Source organism: Phoca vitulina, unplaced genomic scaffold (assembly GCF_004348235.1).
Source record: "Phoca vitulina isolate PV1807 unplaced genomic scaffold, GSC_HSeal_1.0 scaffold28, whole genome shotgun sequence".
NCBI lineage: Eukaryota > Metazoa > Chordata > Mammalia > Carnivora > Phocidae > Phoca > Phoca vitulina.
In genome coordinates, this window is record NW_022589731.1 from 2947275 (window position 1) to 2965772 (window position 18498).

Here is an 18498-nt window from a genome sequence, read left to right on the forward strand (position 1 = left end):
AGCAGGGACCCAACAAGTGGCAGATCCGGGGAGACGCCCCTTCCTGCCCCGGGAGGAGCAGTGCGGGAGCGCACCGCAGGGATCTGCTGGGTTTGGAGACTCCACACAGGGTCAGGTGCCAGAGGTAGAAACGCTCGGTCACAGGCCGGGTGAGCACAGACTGCGGCCGGAGACCGGGAGACGGGAGTGACTGACTGCTTTTCTCTGGGGGCTCACTGAGGAGCGGGACCCCGAGTTCTCGGCTCCTCTGGGGTGGAGATTGGGAGGCTGCCATTTTCACTCTCGTCCTCCAAAGCTGTACGGAAAGCTTGCAGGGAAGAAAAGCGCCGGAGAGCAAACCCGAGCAGATTACTTAGCCCTGCCCCTGACAAGGGCGGGGCAATTCCGCCTCCAGCAAAGACATTTGGAAACCACGGCAACAGGCCCCTCCCCCAGAAGATCAGTGAGAACAGCCAGCCAAGACCAAGTTTATCGATCAATGAGAATGGCAGAACTCCAGCGCTAGGGGAATACTGCACATAGAATCCATGGCTTTTTTACCATGATTCTTTAGTCTTTCAAAGTTAATTTTTTTATTTTCTTTATTTCTTTATTTCTTTCTTTTTCTTTTGAATTTTTCTTTTTCCCTTTTTCAACCAACATCTTACAATCCCTTTTTAAAAAATCTTTTTTATTTTTCATTTTTACAGTCATATTCTATCCCTTCATAGTAGTTAACCTTATTTTTGGTATATATATAAGTTGTGCTCTCTTTAAAATTTTGGGATACAGTTGCTTTTTTTTTTTTTTTTTAAGATTTTATTTATTTATTTGGCAGAGAGACACAGCGAGAGAGGGAACACAAGCAGGGGGAGTGGGAGAGGGAGAAGCAGGCTTCCCGCTGAGCAGGAAGTCCGATGCGGGGCTCGATCCCAGGACCCTGGGATCATGACCTGAGCCGAAGGCAGACGCTTAATGACTGAGCCACCCAGGCGCCCCAGGATACAGTTGCTTCTAACAGACCAAAATACACCCTTATTCTCTACTGTATGGCTTTGTTCTAGTCTGCTGCCTGATCACATTCTCTCCCTTTGTTTTTTTTGTTTTTGTTTTTTTTTTAATTTCTCTTCTTTCTTTTTTCAACCAACTTCTTATCAATTCCTTTTATAAAGTCTTTTATAATTTTCATCTTTATAGTCATTTCATCCCTTCATTGTATTTACCCTTATTTTTGTACATATATAAGTTTTTCTTTCTTTAAAATTTTGGGAGGCAGTTTCTTCTAATAGACCAAAATACACCCAAAATCTAGTGTGTGGCACTAATCTATGCACCAGCCTGATCATATTTGATCATATTCTTTTTTTTTCTTTTTTCTTTCTTTCCCTTTATTTCCCCCCAGTTTCATGTCTCTTCTGATTTGTTTAGTGTATATTTTTCTGGGGTCATTGTTACCCTGTTGGCATTTTGTTCTCTCAGTCATCTATTCTCTTCTAGACAAAATGTCAAGACGGAAAAAATCACCTCAAAAAAAAAGAACAAGAGGCAGTACCGACTGCCAGGGACCTAATCAATATGGACATTAGTAAGATGTTGGAACTAGAGTTCAGAATGACGATTATAAAGATACTAGCTGGGCTTGAAAAAAGCATGGAAGATACTAGAGAAACCCTTTCTGGAGAAATAAAAGAACTAAAATCTAACCAAGTTGAAATCAAAAAGGCTATTAATGAGGTGCAATCAAAAATGGAGGCTCTCATTTGCAACGACGTGGATGGAACTGGAGAGTATTATGCTGAGCGAAATAAGTCAAACAGAGAAAGACATGTATCATATGACATCACTGATATGAGGAATTCTTAATCTCAGGAAACAAACTGAGGGTTGCTGGAGTGGGGGGTGGGGTGGGAGGGATGGGGTGACTGGGTAATGGACACTGGGGAGGGTATGTGCTCTGCTAAGTGCTGTGAATTGTGCAAGACTGTTAAATCTCAGATCTGTACCTCTGAAACAAATAATGCAATATATGTTAAGAAAGAAAAAAAGAAGAAGAAGAATGTAGCAGGAGGGGAAGAATGAAGGGGGGGAAATCGGAGGGGGAGAAGAACCATGAGAGACGATGGACTCTGAAAAACAAACTGAGGGTTCTAGAGGGGAGGGAGGTGGGAGGATGGGTTAGCCTGGTGATGGGTATTGAGGAGGGCACATTCTGCATGGAGCACTGGGTGTTATGCACAAACAATGAATCGTGGAACACTATATCTAAAACTAATGATGTAATGTATGGGGATTAACATAACAATAAAAAAATTTAAAAAAAAAGAAGAGAAAAAAAATGGAGGCTCTAACTGCCAGGATAAATGAGGCAGAAGAGAGAATTAGCGATATAGAAGACCAAATGATGGAAAATAAAGAAGCTGAGAAAAAGAGAGATAAACAACTACTGGATCACGAGGGCAGAATTCGAGAGATAAGTGATACCATAAGACGAAACAACATTAGAATAATTGGGATCCCAGAAGAAAAAGAAAGAGAGAGAGGGGCAGAAGGTATATTGGAGCAAATTATAGCAGAGAACTGCCCTAATTTGGGGAAGGAAACAGGCATCAAAATCCAGGAGGCACAGAGAGCCCCCCCCTCAATATCAATAAAAATAGGTCAACACCCCGACAACTAATAGTAAAACTTATGAGTCTCAGAGACAAAGAGAAAATCCTGAAAGCAGCTTGGGACAAGAGGTCTGTAACCTACAATGGTAGAAACATTAGATTGGCAACAGATCTATCCACAGAGACCTGGCAGGCCAGAAAGGACTGGCATGATATATTCAGAGTACTAAATGAGAAAAATATGCAGTCAAGAATACTATATCCAGCTAGGCTGTCATTGAAAATAGGAGAGATAAAAAGCTTCCAGAACAAACAAAAACTAAAGGAATTTGCAAACATGAAACCAGCCCTACAAGAAATATTGAAAGGGGTCCTCTAAGCAAAGAGAGATTGTAAAAGTAACATAGACCAGAAAGGAACAGAGACAATATACAGTAACAGTCACCTTACAGGCAATACAATGGCACTAAATTCATATCTTTCAATAGTTACCCTAAATGTAAATGGGCTAAATGCCCCAATCAAAAGATACAGGGTATCAGATTGGATAAAAAAACAAGACCCATCAATATGCTGCCTGCAAGAGACTCATTTTAGACTCAAAGAGACCTCCAGATTGAAAGTGGGGGGACGGGGTGGAAAACTATTTACCATGCTAATGGACACCAAAAAAAAGCTGGGGTGGCAATCCTTATATCAGACAAATTAGATTTAAACCAAAGACTATAATAAGAGATGAGGAAGGACACTATATCCTACTTAAAGGGTCTATCCAACAAGAAGATCTAACAATTGTAAATATCTATGCCCCTAACATGGGAGCAGCCAATTATATAAGCCAATTAATAACAAAAGCAAAGAAACACATCGACAACAATACAGTAATAGTAGGGGACTTTAACAGCCCCCTCACTGAAATGGACAGATCATCTAAGCAAAAGATCAGCAAGGAAATAAAGACTTTAAATGACACACTGGACCAAATGGACTTCACAGATGTATTCAGAACATTCCATCCCAAAGCAATGGAATACACATTCTTCTCTAGTGCCCATGGAACATTCTCCAGAATAAATCACATCCCAGGGCACAAATCAGGTCTCAACCAAAAGATTGGGATCATTCCCTGCATATTTTCAGACCACAATGCTTTGAAACTAGAACTCAATCACAAGAGGAAAGTTGGAAAGAACTCAAATACATGGAGGCTAAAGAGCATCCTACTAAAGAATTAATGGGTCAACCAGGAAATTAAAGAAGAATTTAAAAAACTCATGGAAACAAATGAAAATGAAAACATGACAGTTCAAAACCTTTCGGATGCAGCAAAGGTGGTCCTGAGAGGAAAGTATATAGCAATACAAGCCTTTCTCAAGAAACAAGAAAGGTCTCAAATACACAACCTAACCCTACACCTAAAGGAGCTGGAGAAAGAACAGCAAATAAAGCCTAAACCCAGCAGGAGGAGAGAAATAATAAAGATCAGAGCAGAAATCAATGAAATAGAAACCAAAAGAACAGTAGAACAGATCAATGAAACTAGGAGCTGGTTCTTTGAAAGAATTAATAAGATTGATAAACCCCTGGCCAGACTTATCAAAAAGAAAAGAGAAATGACCCAAATAAATAAAATCACGAATGAAAGAGGAGAGATCACAACCAACACCAAAGAAATACAAACAATTATAAGAACATATTACAAGCAACTATATGCCAGCAAATGAGATAATCTGGAAGAAATGGATGCATTCCTAGAGATGTATCAACTACCAAAACTGAACCAGGAAGAAACAGAAAACCTGAACAGACCTATAACCACCAAGGAAATTGAAGCAGTCATCAAAAATCTCCCAACAAACAAGAGCCCAGGCCCAGATGGCTTCTCAGGGGAATTCTACCAAACATTTAAAGAAGAATTAATACCTATTCTTCTGAAGCTGTTTCAAAGAATAGAAATGGAAGGAAAACTTCCAAACTCGTTTTATGAGGCCACCATTACCTTGATCCCAAAACCAGACAAAGACTCCATCAAAAAGGAGAATTACAGACCAATATCCCTGATGAACATGGATGCAAAAATTCTCGCCAAAATACTAGCCAATAGGATCCAAAAGTACATTAAAAGGATTATTCACCACGACCAAGTGGGATTTATCCCCGGGCCGCAAGGTTGGTTCAACATCCGCAAATCAATCAATGTGATACAATACATTAATAAAAGAAATAACAAGAACCATATGATCCTCTCAATAGATGCAGAAAAAGCCTTTGACAAACTACAGCATCCTTTCTTATCAAAACTCTTCACAGTGTAGGGATAGAGGGTACATACTTCAATATCATAAAAGCCATCTATGAAAAACCCACAGCGAATATCATTCTCAATGGAGAAAAACTGAGAGCTTTCCCCCTAAGGTCAGGAACATGCCAGGGATGGCCACTCACCACTGCTATTCAACATAGTACTAGAAGTCCTAGCCACAGCAATCAGACAACAAAAAGAAATAAAAGGCATCCGAATCGGCAAAGAAGAAGTCAAACTCTCACTCTTTGCAGATGATATGATACTTTATGTGGAAAACCCAAAAGACTCCACTCCAAAACTGCTAGAACTCATACAGGAATTCAGTAAAGTGGCAGGATATAAAATCAATGCACAGAAATCAGTTGCGTTTCTATACACCAGCAACAAGACAGAAGAAAGAGAAATTAAGGAGTCGATCCCATTTACAATTGCACCCAAAACCATAAGATACCTAGGAATAAATCTAACCAAAGAGGCAAAGGATCTGTACTCAGAAAATTATAAAATACTCATGAAAGAAATGGAGGAAGACACAAAGAAATGGAAAAACGTTCCATGCTCATGGATTGGAAGAACAAATATTGTGAAGATGTCAATGCTACCTAGAGCAATCTACACATTCAATGCAATCCCTATCAAAATACTATCAACTTTTTTCAAAGAAATGGAACAGATAATCCTAAAATTTGTATGGAACCAGAAAAGACCCCAAATAGCCAGAGGAATGTTGGAAAAGAAGAGCAAAGCTGGTGGCATCACAATTCCGGACTTCAAGCTCTATTACAAAGCTGTCATCATCAAGACAGTATGGTACTGGCACAAAAACAGACACATAGATCAATGGAACAGAATAGAGAGCCCAGAAATGGACCCTCAACTCTATGGTCAACTAATCTTCGACAAAGCAGGAAAGAATGTCCAGTGGAAAAAAGACGGTCTCTTCAACAAATGATGTTGGAAAAATTGGACAGCCACATGCAGAAGAATGAAACTGGACCATTTCCTTACACCACACACAAAAATAGACTCAAAATGGTTGAAAGACCTAAATGTGAGACAGGAGTCCATCAAAATCCTAGAGGAGAACACAGGCAGCAACCTCTTCGACCTCAGCCACAGCAACTTCCTCCTAGAAACATCACCAAAGGCAAGGGAAGCAAGGGCAAAAATGAACTATTGGGACTTCATCAAGATAAAAAGTTTTTGCACAGCAAAGGAAACAGTCAACAAAACCAAAAGACAACCGACAGAATAGGAGAAGATATTTGCAAATGACATACCAGACAAAGGGCTAGTATCCAAAATCTATAAAGAACTTATCAAACTTAACACCGAAAGAACAAATAATCAAGAAATGGGCAGAAGACATGAACAGACATTTTTCCAAAGAAGACATCCAAATGGCCAACAGACACATGAAAAAGTGCTCAACATCGCTCAGCATCAGGGAAATCCAAATCAAAACCTCAATGAGATACCACCTCACACCAGTCAGAATGGCTAAAATTAACAAGTCAGGAAATGACAGATGTTGGCGAGGACACGGAGAAAGGGGAACCCTCCTACACTGTTGGTGGGAATGCAAGCTGGTGCAGCCACTCAGGAAAACAGTTTGGAGGTTCCTAAAAAGGTTAAAAATAGAGCTACCGTATGACCCAGCAATTGCACTAGTGGGTATTTACCCCAAAGATACAAATGTAGTGATCTGAAGGGGTACGTGCACCCCAATGTTTACAGCAGCAATGTCCACAATAGCCAAACTATGGAAAGAGCCAGGGTGTCCATCGACAGATGAATGGATAAAGAAGAAGTAGTATATATATACAATGGAATATTATGCAGCCATCAAAAAACCCGAAATCTTGCCATTTGCAGCAACATGGATGGAACTGGAGGGTTTTATGCTAAGCGAAATAAGTCAATCAGAGAAAGACATGTATCATATGATTTCACTGATATGAGGAATTCTTAATCTCAGGAAACAAACTGAGGGTTGCTGGAGTGGTGGGGGGTGGGAGGGATGGGGTGGCTGGGTGATAGACATTGGGGAGGGTATGTGCTATGGTGAATGCTGTGAATTGTTGAATCACAAGACCTGTACCTCTGAAACAAATAATACATTATATGTTAAAAAAAAAAAAAGAAGAAGAAGAAGAAGAAGAAGATAGCAGGAAGGGAAAAATGAAGGGGGGGAAATCGGAGGGGGAGGTGAACCATGAGAGACTATGGACTCGGAGAAACAGACTGAGGGTTCTGGAGGGGAGGAGCATGGGGGGATGGGTTAGCTTGGTGATGGGTATTAAAGAGGGCACGTATTGAATGGAGCACTGGGTGTTATATGCAAACAATGAATCATGGAACACTACATCAAAAATTAATGATGTAATGTATGGTGATTAATATAACGTAATAAAATAAAATTTAAAAAAGGCAACTTTTCAAAAATTGTAATTTCAAGGATATGCATGTCCAATATCAACTTAGTCTTTAGCTTTGTGGAATACACTAAGAATAGTCAGTTTAGAGGCACCTTGAGTCTTTGAACTCTCCTTAACAAACACACCATTATCATCAATTATCAGGACACTGGTCATAAAATTTCTTTCTGACCCAGTTCTATTTAAATACGTAACCCCCATGACTCCACTATATGCAACTACCCTTCTGTTTATAGATTATGTGGCTGAAGGAATAATCTGTATGCTTTCCATATCTCTTATTTTTGAGATTCCAACTGGGCATCAAAGTAATAGGATCAAAATTCATAACTATCCTTTTTATAAATAGGCATGTTTTGAAATACTAAGAGCAAATCAAATTCTGATAAATTAAAACATGTTGGGAAAAGCTTGAGGATTACTTGATATTCAAAAGAACCTCATTGAGAAATCAAGTCATAAAGAATCCTTTCAAAATGCAAGCAACCACTCCAAGGTAATTATATATGTAGAAAGATATTATAACTTAAGATGTTTAATATGTACATATAAAGCCAGTTAATTCATCAAATTGATGCAATCACATTACATGAAAGCGAACTAAGATCACCATTTTGCTGTGTAGTAACTAAGTCTCTTACTTTGCTTTGAGATGATGCTCCTGGTTACTTCTTTCAATAGTCCACACGGTCACTGCACTTGGACTTGATAAGCACAGCTGGCGCCAGTTCATAGGGTTAAAAGTCATCTGGCTTACATCCGTACCAGGTTGTGTCTTCTTGCACAAAATGACACCTGATTCCCAGTTCCTTAGAGGGAAATTGTGTTTTGTAAAAAAATAATTCATTTGAATTCCACATCTTGAGAACATTTATCTAATTATTTGAAAACAATTTACATAAATTAAGCCTTAATTCACAATACAATTTATTTAGTCCATGATGTTAAATATAAAATTTATTAATAATTATGCTTATCATTATACTGTACCCTTCTAAGAAAGCAAAATAACTATGCGCTTTTAAAATATTACTCTCTCTCAACTAACTTTGACAAAGCAGGAAAGAATATCCAATGGAAAAAAAAACAGTCTCTTCAACAAATGGTGTTGGGAAAATTGGACAGCCACATGCAAAAGAATGAAACTGGACCATTTCCTTACACCATACACAAAAACACACTCAAAATGGTTGAAAGACCTCAATGTGAGACAGGAATCCATCAAAATCCCAGAGGAGAACACAGGCAGCAATCTCTTTGACCTCAGCCGCAGCAACTTCTTGCTAGATACGCCTCCAAAGGCAAGGGGAACAAAGGCAACAATGAACTATTGGGACTTCATCAAGATAAAAAGTTTTTGCACAGCAAAGGAAACAGTCAACAAAACCAAAAGACAACTGACAGAATGGGAGAAGATACTTGCAAATGTCTTATCAGATAAAGGACTAGTATCCAGAATCTATAAAGAACTCATCAAATTCAACACCCAATCAAGAAATGGGCAGAAGACATGAACAGACATATCGTCAAAGAAAACATACAAATGGTCAACAAACACATGAAAAAATGCTCAACATCATTCAGCATCAGGGAAATACAAATCAAAACCTCAATGAGATACCACCTCATACTGGTCAGAATGGCTAAAATTAACAACTCAGGAAACAACAGGAGTTGGTGAGGATGTGGAGAAAGGGGAACCCTCTTACACTGTTGGTGGGAATGCAAACTGGCGCAGATACTGTGGAAAACAGTATGGAGCTTCCTTAGGAAGTTAAAAATAGAACTACCCTACAACCCAGCAATTGCACTACTAGGTATTTGCCTCTCATGGCTAATCTCTGGTTGCCATCATTATGCTCTCTTAATTAAATCTTCAAATCTGCCCCATATTTTCTCTGACCTCATGGCATTTGCCCATGTCTTTCCTCTGCTTAGAATCCTCTTCCTTATATTCTTCACAGGTTGGTTCCTACTCATCCTTTAAGTACTGTTATAGGTTGAATTGTGTCCCCCCAGATTTATACGTTGATGTCCTAATCCTCAGTACCTCAGAATGTCACTGTATTTGGAAATAGGGTCTTTACTAAGTTAAATGAGGTCATTTAGTGTGGTCCTACTCCAGTAGGATGAGCATCCTTATAAAAAGGAAAGGGGAAATTTAGAGACTGATCCATATACAAGGAGAACATCATGTGAACATGAATCCAGTTATTCACAAGCCAAGGAGAAAGGCCTAGAACAGATTCTCCCTCATAGCCCTTGAAAGAAACCAACCCTGCTTACACCTGGATCTTAGACTTCTAGCCTCCAGAACTGTGAGACAATAAATTTCTGTTGTTTCAGCCATTCAGTTTGCGGTACTTTGTTAATGGCAGCCCCAGCAAACTAATCTATCCATCAGTAGGTGAGTGGATAAACAAACTGTGGTATATTCATTCCATGGAATAGAAAGGAATGAACTATTGATACATACAGCAGCATAAGAGAATTTCAAAATAACTATGCTGCATGAAAAAAGTAATTATGCAGCATAAAAGACAGACAAAAAAAAAAAAGAGTCTATAATGGATGACTCTCTCTATATAAAATTCTAGAAAATGCAAACAAATCCAGAGTGATAGAAAACACAACAATGACTGCCTGGGGGCAGGGGCTGAGGGATGGGGCAAGGGTGGTGTAAGGGTGTGTGTGGAAGAGCCAATAAGGAAGGATCAGAAAGGGGCACAAGGAAACTTTGGAGTGACAGATATATTTATTATCTTGATTATGGTGATGGTTTCATGGATGTGTACATAAGTCAAAACTTATCAAATTATATTCTTTATATATGGGCAGTTTTTTTGTCAATTATACCTTGATAAAGCTGTTTTTTAAAAAAAGAAACTGCATAAACTAAATGTGGTTCTCTGAACCTAGATTATTATATTTTTGGGTAAGAAATGCTGGTGTGTAAGGTGTATCTTCAATCATTCCTGAAACAGTTTGTACTTCCCCTTAAAAGAAAAACTCCCCCCATGGAGTTTATATTATAGATGGAAGAGTGAGTACAGCTTTGAGGCTGGCCCTATGAAATGACCCAGCAAAGACCACAGATGTGTCTTATCCACAGGTATTTCCTTTTTTTTTTTTTTTTTTTTTTAAAGATTTTATTTATTTATTTGAGAGAGAGAGAATGAGAGAGACAGCACATGAGAGGGGGGAGGGTCAGAGGGAGAAGCAGACTCCCTGCCGAGCAGGGAGCCCGATGTGGGACTCGATCCAGGGACTCCAGGATCATGACCTGAGCCGAAGGCAGTCGCTGAACCAACTGAGCCACCCAGGCGCCCATACAGGTATTTCCTATACAGCTGGCAAATGAGGTGTAATGTTCCACTCTCTGAACATATAACTGTTCTAATGTCTCTAAAAACAATTACTTCCAACTTAGCTCTAATAGAGAGTACATCTTAATTTCATCATTAGTGGAAAACAGGCAAACCACTCAAAGCTACCATTTATTTGAAGGAAAGATGAAACTTTATACATTTATTTTCTTTACCCAACAAGGTAATATTATAACACATCAACAAAACGATGATAATTTTGCTCTCATATAGCTTTTGCCCTGCCAAATTGTATGCCTAGAAGTAGCAACTATATTCAACCTTCTGATCAGGACTTCTATTCCTTCCATTTTTAACTTGTTCCAGTTTTTTCACATCTATGTCTTTTAATACAATCCAGAAGGACAAGTTTAAAATGTAATCCAATGAAAGGAATTCTGCAGCATACTGTTAACTTACCAAAGGGCCAGTTCAAATTCTGGGAGAGAGGAGTAACTAGCCAGGTAGGTGCCACAGTAACTGAATGAAAGTAAAGTGTAGTCCAGAAGAACATTGCCTAAAATATAGAATCCATTACAAAGATTTAATTATCGTGTTCAGATTAACTAGTCTTACAGTTTATTTCCCTTATCTAATGATTTTCACATAATTCAAAAGCATTTAGCTCTTGGAATAACACATCTCCTAGCTGATTTCTAAGACTATGAACAGAAAGCTAAAAGCAAAGTTAAGATTCTTTTTTAAAAGACATTAGAGTTGGGGGGCGCCTGGGTGGGTCAAATGGTTAAGCGTCTGCCTTCGGCTCAGGTCATGATCCCAGGGTCCTGGGGTCGAGTCCCGCATCAGGCTCCCTGCTCCGCGGGAAGCCTGTTTCTCCCTCTCCCACTCGCCCTGCTTGTGTTCCCTCTCTCGCTGTGTCTCACTCTGTCAAATAAATAAATAAAATCTTTAAAAAAATAAAAATAAAAAAAATAAAAGACATTAGAGTTGGGGCGCCTGGCTGGCTCAGTCGGTAGAGCATGTGACTCTTGATCTCGGGGTTGTGAGTTCAAGCCCCATGTTGGGCATAGAAATTACTTTTTTAAGAAAAGAAAAAATTTAAAGATATTAAAGTGAATTAAGACCATTAGGTCACTGTCTCTAGACTTCAATCAAAACTGAGTGTACTGTATCATGTATGTCCCAGCGTGATTTGAAATGACCCAAGAAGGATTACGTATTCCATAAATATATGAAACATTGTAATTAGAAAAGTTATTCAAACAACTTTAAATACTTTGGGGTGTTGTAATCATCCTAGGTTACTTCCAGATCTCTATACCTTGGGTCACAGCTGGCCCTTTGTTTAATATCTTCCAGTCCTTGGAACAATTATAAAAAGTTCTTTCTCATTTGTCCCTATAGTTGAAGACATGAAACAGAACTTTAAAAGTCTTAGTAACAACGTGTTTAAAATGTGCATCGTGAGGATGCTTCTGCCCTCCTGCATATGAAGATCTGATTTCCCCTCTATCTGCTGTTCTTCAGTGTGGTTCCATAGGTACCAGATCTTCCTTCTCGCCATGTCTGTCTTTTGACATGAATAAAAAAAAAACGCTTTACAAGAAAATATATCCTCTGTAATCTCACTACCAAATCTGGTAAATTTCTGGTATTTTCTTCTGTGCTTACTTGTAAATATACATTTTTTTTCTTTAAATATAACTTTGAAAAAAATATGTTGCTCTTTATAGCTATAACAATCATAGATTAACAATTCATTTAAAGGACAGGTCATACAGTCTTACTCCTATTGTTTACATTACACTGAGCATTTTATCATTAATAATTCTTCAAAAATGTGATTTTTAATGTTTATATAATACTCCTTTGTGAGATGTTTTAATTTATTTAACCATATTCATATTACTAGAGACGTAGGAAGTTTCCAATCTTTTGCTATTATGAGAGTGCTTTTAACTCCTGTGCATACAAATCTTTGACTATATTTCTGATTTCCTTAAAATTGAATTCTAGGTCCTCAGCTGAGTTAAACTGGGTCAAATATGGTAATATTTACTTCCCAGAAAGATTGTATCAATTATTCCTACTGTGGGGGATGGGCTAAATGGGTGATGGGCATTAAGGAGGGCACTTGTGATGAGCACTGGGTGTTATATGTTAAGTGATGAATCACTAAACTCTACTCCTGAAACCAAAACTACACTATATGTTAACTAACTGGAATTTAAATAAAAACTTGGAAGAAAAAAATTATTCCCACCTTCAGCAAAAAAGTATGCTACCAGTTTCACTGCACTCTGCCTAGCAGTTATCAGCTTTAAAAAATCGTGATCTTGATAAGCAGAAAAACCTCATCTTGGTTCAAACATCAAGTTTTTAAAAGGATATTGAGATAGAATGTTTTTGATGATTGTGGTCATCTGTAGTTTTGTGGTTTGGGCAGTTACTTTTTCTGTTGTTCTAATGTGATGTTTGGTTTTTTTCTTGTTTCATAAACATTCTGAAAATACTTGGTCATATTTGTTCCAAATATCTTCCTCAGTTTATTTTTTGCCTATTAATTTTTCATGGTATTTTTGATGTTCTTAAGTTTTAAATTTGTATGAAATCAAATATATGTCAATTTTTCTATTTTTAATTTTTTCCTTTGTGTGAAAAGTTCTTCCCCATCCTGAAATCATTTCAATATTCTACCATACTTTCTACTTTTCCAATAGGTTTGCTGTTTATAATGAACTCTTATTTTTGTCTGACATATGTTTTGACGTAGAGTATAACATGAATATCCAACTTGATACTTTTGTTCAAATTGTTTTTTTTCTTTTTGATGTCTGATCTTATCTATTTGTCACTCTTAGAAAATCTCATTTTTGACTGGACTCAGACTTAGAGGTAGAAGCTCTCAGAGAGGACAGCCTCCGTCTCTTGGCAGTTGGTTCCTGGCGTTTTTCTTAGGCCTCCTTCATTCTCTTGGCCAAAAGTTTAGCATATTTTGCAGCCTCCTCCTTATTTTTCTTAGTGCGCTGTTTCTTCAAAGCAATACACCAACGTTTGTGCTGGAGGACATGTGGAGTAACAAGACGCTGAATCTTAGGCGCTTTGGTTCTAGGTTTCTTACCTTCTTTGTTTAGGGGTTTTCTCACAACATACTGGCAGACATCATCTTCTTTAGAGAGATTGAAAAGTCTGTGGATTCTGTTGGCTCTTTTGGGCCCCAGGTGACGAGGCACAGTAGTATCAGTGAGTCCAGGAATATCCTTCTCCCCCTTTTTTTTACAATGACCAAGTTGAGAACACTGAGATTGGCATCCACAGTGCAACCCCAACAGATTTGCGCTCTCTCTCTCTAGTCCTCCTTGGTCTATAGCAGGAATGCCCCTTACTCAGCAGCAGGCGGACACGGCCATGGGTCAAGACACCCTGCTTCATGGGGAAGCCTTGTTTGTCATTGCCACCACTGATTCGGACCACATAACCCTTCCATTCTTCACCCAGAGCATCAGCAGCAATTTCTGTGGCCATACGCTTCTCATAAAAGGTACAAAGTTTGCATTCATTGTCCACTTCAATGAGTTTCTGGCAGCGAGTAGCTGGGAAAGAGATGTTCAGCTTCATCCTGTAGCAGCCTACCACCTCCAAGGTACCACGAAAAAGAGCACAAATTGTTTTTTTTTTTAAGGTTTATTTTATTTCTCTAAGTAATCTCTATACCCAATGTGGGACTTGAACTCATGACCCTGAGATTAAGAGTCGGACGTTCCATCGACTGAGCCAGACAGGCACCCCTCAAATAATTTTCTTAACATCATTGTTTAATTGTTAAATAATCTATATTATCTATTTTGGGGAGGAGGAGAGAGTATACTTAGCTTTTACATATTCAAGCCTATCCCCAAACTTCAACTCTTCCACTGATGTGATGAACTGTGCACCAATACCACACTCTTAATCACTATAGAATAATATTAAAAGGACCTCCTGTCTTACCATCATTCTCTTTCCAATTATTCCTATTCTCTACTTTTCATTCTTCTAGATGAACTTTAGTATCATTTATGTCCTCCTTGCTCTCTAAAACATGATAGGAGTTATTTTCTGTGAAGAACTATATAATAATTAGGCTTTCCATCCAGGAATATGTCTGTATATATTTAAATATTTTAAATCAATGATATTCTTGTAGTTTTCTTCACTGAGGTCACTCACATTTCTTCCTGAATCATTTCTAAGTATTTAAATCTTCTAATTGTGTGGGTATTTTGAAACCAGCATCTTACAACATTCTTTTATTAGTCCTAGTAGACTATTGCATTTCCATAATCTTCTTTTCCATAGCTATACTTTTTCTGTTTTTATTGCATTGGCTAGAAATTCCAGGTTGATACTAAATAACTGTGGTAACAATAGGTATCCTTGATGACTTAATCATCATTTTATTGTGAATGCCTTTAGAGTTTCATTATTTAATATAAATGTGGCTACTGATTTGAATTAACTTTTAATTGCTTGGACAGGGCTATAGTCGAATAAGCAAACTGGGGAAATTTTAAAGATGAAGAGTAATTACAGTCCATATAGACAGTTACCAATGTATGAACAGGTTACACCTTAAAAGTTGTTTTAATATGTTGAGAATACAAATTTCCCCACAAATAAAATGTTACAAATTATAGATAAACTCCCTGGCTTAACCCAGAGACTTATTTGACCCATAAGCCTAAATAACTAAGACTAGCCTCAAGCTCTCCTGAGCTTTCTAACCATGATGTGTTAAATAAGGGAACCATTAGATGGAACGCCAGTAGATGTGCAGCAGCCCATTGTGGGTCAGCTGTATCTATGAATAAGTCAATAATAATAAATGGTGGGTACCAGAGATTGACATATTATATATGTGTGTGTGTCACACTGACATACCAATTATATATGTGTCAACATGACATATATAATTGATATATCAAATATATATACATATATATAATTTCATTTATTATCACTACAGCCTTAACAGTAGATCCTACCATTATTCCCACACCTAAGGAAATTGAGACTCAGAGACTTTAGAACTTGTATGTTATCAATTTACTTGGATTTTCAATAAATCATCAGAAAAGAAAAAAAAAATGTTCTGAAAAAACACTAAACTGCATTTAGTGCTGTAATAGTCTTCTAGCCCAGCGCTTCCCAAGTTTAATGTACATATGAATCACCCAGGGAATCTTGTTAAAATGCAGATTCTGATTCACTAGGTCTGGGATGGGAGCCATTTCTGCATTTATAACAGGCATCCTAGGTGACGCCAATGCTGAAGGTAAACAACCACACACTTTGAGTGGCAAGGCTGTAGCCCACTTAATTAAATTCTCTGTGATCAGCCTGATTCCCTCTTTAAAAATGTGTATTATGAAAAACAAAAATAAACAAAAAACACCCTTCATTTATAAGAACTAGATTTGGTCACATAACAAAATCCTTCAGTTATGGCAGATGAAGAGTCTTGCAGGTTACCTTTCAATTTGTTCCTTCTGGTCAATCCAGGAAAGTTGTATATGTAGATGAGAGGTCTTAGCCTCCGGTCAGAAAAAGCCACAACTTCATAAGGAACATTAGTTGCCACGACACCCACAACTCCATTCATACACTGGAGTACAGTCTTTTTCTTGGTTTCAATATTAATAAATATTACAAAATTCCCACAAGGGTAGCAGATGGTGCTGTCATTGATAAACTGAACATTCTGCTTAGGGAATCCTTGGACCCATCTTTGGGAAAAAAAATATGTCACCATCAATATAAAACATTCCAAATACTTTTTTTTTTTTAAACAAAGCAAACAAAAAGCCATCAAAATATTTGAAACACATCTATTCTTTTTTCACCCCCTTACTGCCCAAAACAATCTCTAAGATAAAAGAATACATATGCTGGCTGTGAGACCAGTTTGAGTCCAGGCACTATAGAAATTTAGTCTTAGGTCTTAACAGCCTTCTTCAGAGAACTTTTTCAGTGAAGCAAATCCTCTGATCAAACCTGAGAAAGTCTCAGAAGGATTTCTGGGGTTTGAATACTTGGAAAAGAAAAAGTAAAAACAACAGAGAGAGAAAAGAGCCTGATCTAGGACAAAACAGGGTGTATCCTGGGCCGTTCTATTATCTTTGTTTTGATTTTAAAAAATAAGCTTTAAAAAAACAACTTTGAATCGGGCAGCCTGCTTTGTGGTTGTGAGCCAAGTAGGAAAACTGTTTCTTTACCAAGATGAAGGGTGTATAGCTGTTATTTTAGATCTAAAAATACAGATAAATGCAGAAAATAAATGGAATTAAGTCAACATGAATAAAAAGGTTAGAACACAAAGGAACGTATTTTTAAGTAAGGAATGTGTGGTGGGTGTATGCTTCGGAAGGAGAGTCTGATTCGACTTTTATTTAAATACTAAATTTATGCTTAAAGATGGTGGGGAAGGATAGAGAAGGACACTAGTTTGGTGAGAGACTTCCACGGCCTGGAGAGTAGAGCCGGGGCCGGCGGAAGATGCTGTATGAAACTCTAAAATGTGGAAGCAAAGAAATACCCCTTTTATCTGTGCAGCTCTTTATACTTTTCAAAGACCACTAAAAGTGCAAATAAATCCAAAGTTAGTGGATAGTAGTTAGAAGGAAGGGCCTGACTGCCCTAGCTTGGGGGGGAAAATCACCAAAGATGACAAGGACAGGAAGGCAGGATGGGTGTGGGGGGCGGGGGGCGGGCGGGGGAGGTTATGTACGAAAGGTCAGGGGGAAACGGGAGTACTGAGCCAGAAAGACGAGGCAGCAATGAGAGGAGGAGAGCAACTGTGGATGAGTGAGAGGGGTCGGGTCACAGAAAAGTGGGGGGAGGGGTGCAAACAGCTGGAGATGTGGTCACTAAATAGGGGGACGGGGGATGGAGACAAGAGGTCACACGGGGAGTCTGCAGGAAAGCTTTGGGGGATAAAGAAGAGGTCCAGGTTTCCGGGAGAGCGGGTCTAAAGAATAGGAGGAAGAAGAGGGTAGGGAGGGGATTAGGTCAGAGGAAGTTTCCCGCAGACCCAAGTCAGTCGCCGGGCGGTGGACGCCGCACCTCACGGACAGGGACGCGCCGGCGGTGGCGTAGACGTTCTCCTCTCGCTCCCGGCCTTGCGCCATGAGCCGTGTTTCTCTCAGCCGGGTCCCGGATAGGAAATGCCCGAGGCCGCCTGGGGTCTGCAGCCGTTACTCCAAGATCCAGCCGCGCCAACCGCAAAGCGTCCGCTGTTACCACCGTATCCAGGAGACTGTAACCCCTGCTCCCATTGGCTCTGTCCTGTAGACCTGCTCCGTCTCGAGCCTAGCGGATTGGTGGAAGCGCTGCCGCGCCTCAGCCAATGAGAGAGCGGTGAGCGAAGCGAGGGGCGGGCCCCTCGGAGTGGCTGCTGGAGGGCCTACCCTGCGGCAAATAATTACAATATTAATAATATCAATAGCTGAGGTTAATATTGTGTGCTGACCACTCCAGACGTTGTTGCAAGCGCCACGCAAGCATTATTTCATTTAAGCTTCAAATCACTCATCAGCCTCATTTTACAGATAAGCAAAGTGAAGTGGAGAGAAGCAACTTGCCTCAGGCTGCAAAGTCGAGTGGGACTTAAAGCCAGGCGTCATCTAAATCTAGAGCTCCAAGCCTTTAATTACTATATTACTCTCAAATGGCCCACGGCTACTTCAAGGAGGCAGACAGCTTCAGGAAGTAACCCGACCGAAAGGCCAACATCTTGTCCTTGCTTCCTTTTCCCTCTTAGACCCTCTTTTCCCTCTCTCCCTTTCCTTCTCCTCTCCTCCCTT

General features: G+C 39.1%; 1 protein-coding gene and 1 pseudogene across 1 annotated transcript in view; both read right to left on the minus strand.

Annotated features, from left to right (window-relative positions):
• Nucleotides 1-17932, minus strand: part of CFAP43 (cilia and flagella associated protein 43) — a 111571-nt gene extending 93639 nt beyond the window's left edge. The window contains exons 1-4 of the mRNA XM_032423404.1: nt 17759-17932; nt 16169-16422; nt 11117-11213; nt 7973-8140 (exon numbers count right to left, since the gene is read on the minus strand). Coding sequence (XP_032279295.1) covers nt 7973-8140; nt 11117-11213; nt 16169-16422; nt 17759-17823 — 584 coding nt within the window. The 5' untranslated portion in view covers nt 17824-17932. The remainder of the gene's footprint in view (nt 1-7972; nt 8141-11116; nt 11214-16168; nt 16423-17758) is intronic.
• On the minus strand, nt 13298-14275 carry LOC116644105 (annotated as a pseudogene).
• Nucleotides 17933-18498: the final 566 nt, after the last annotated feature.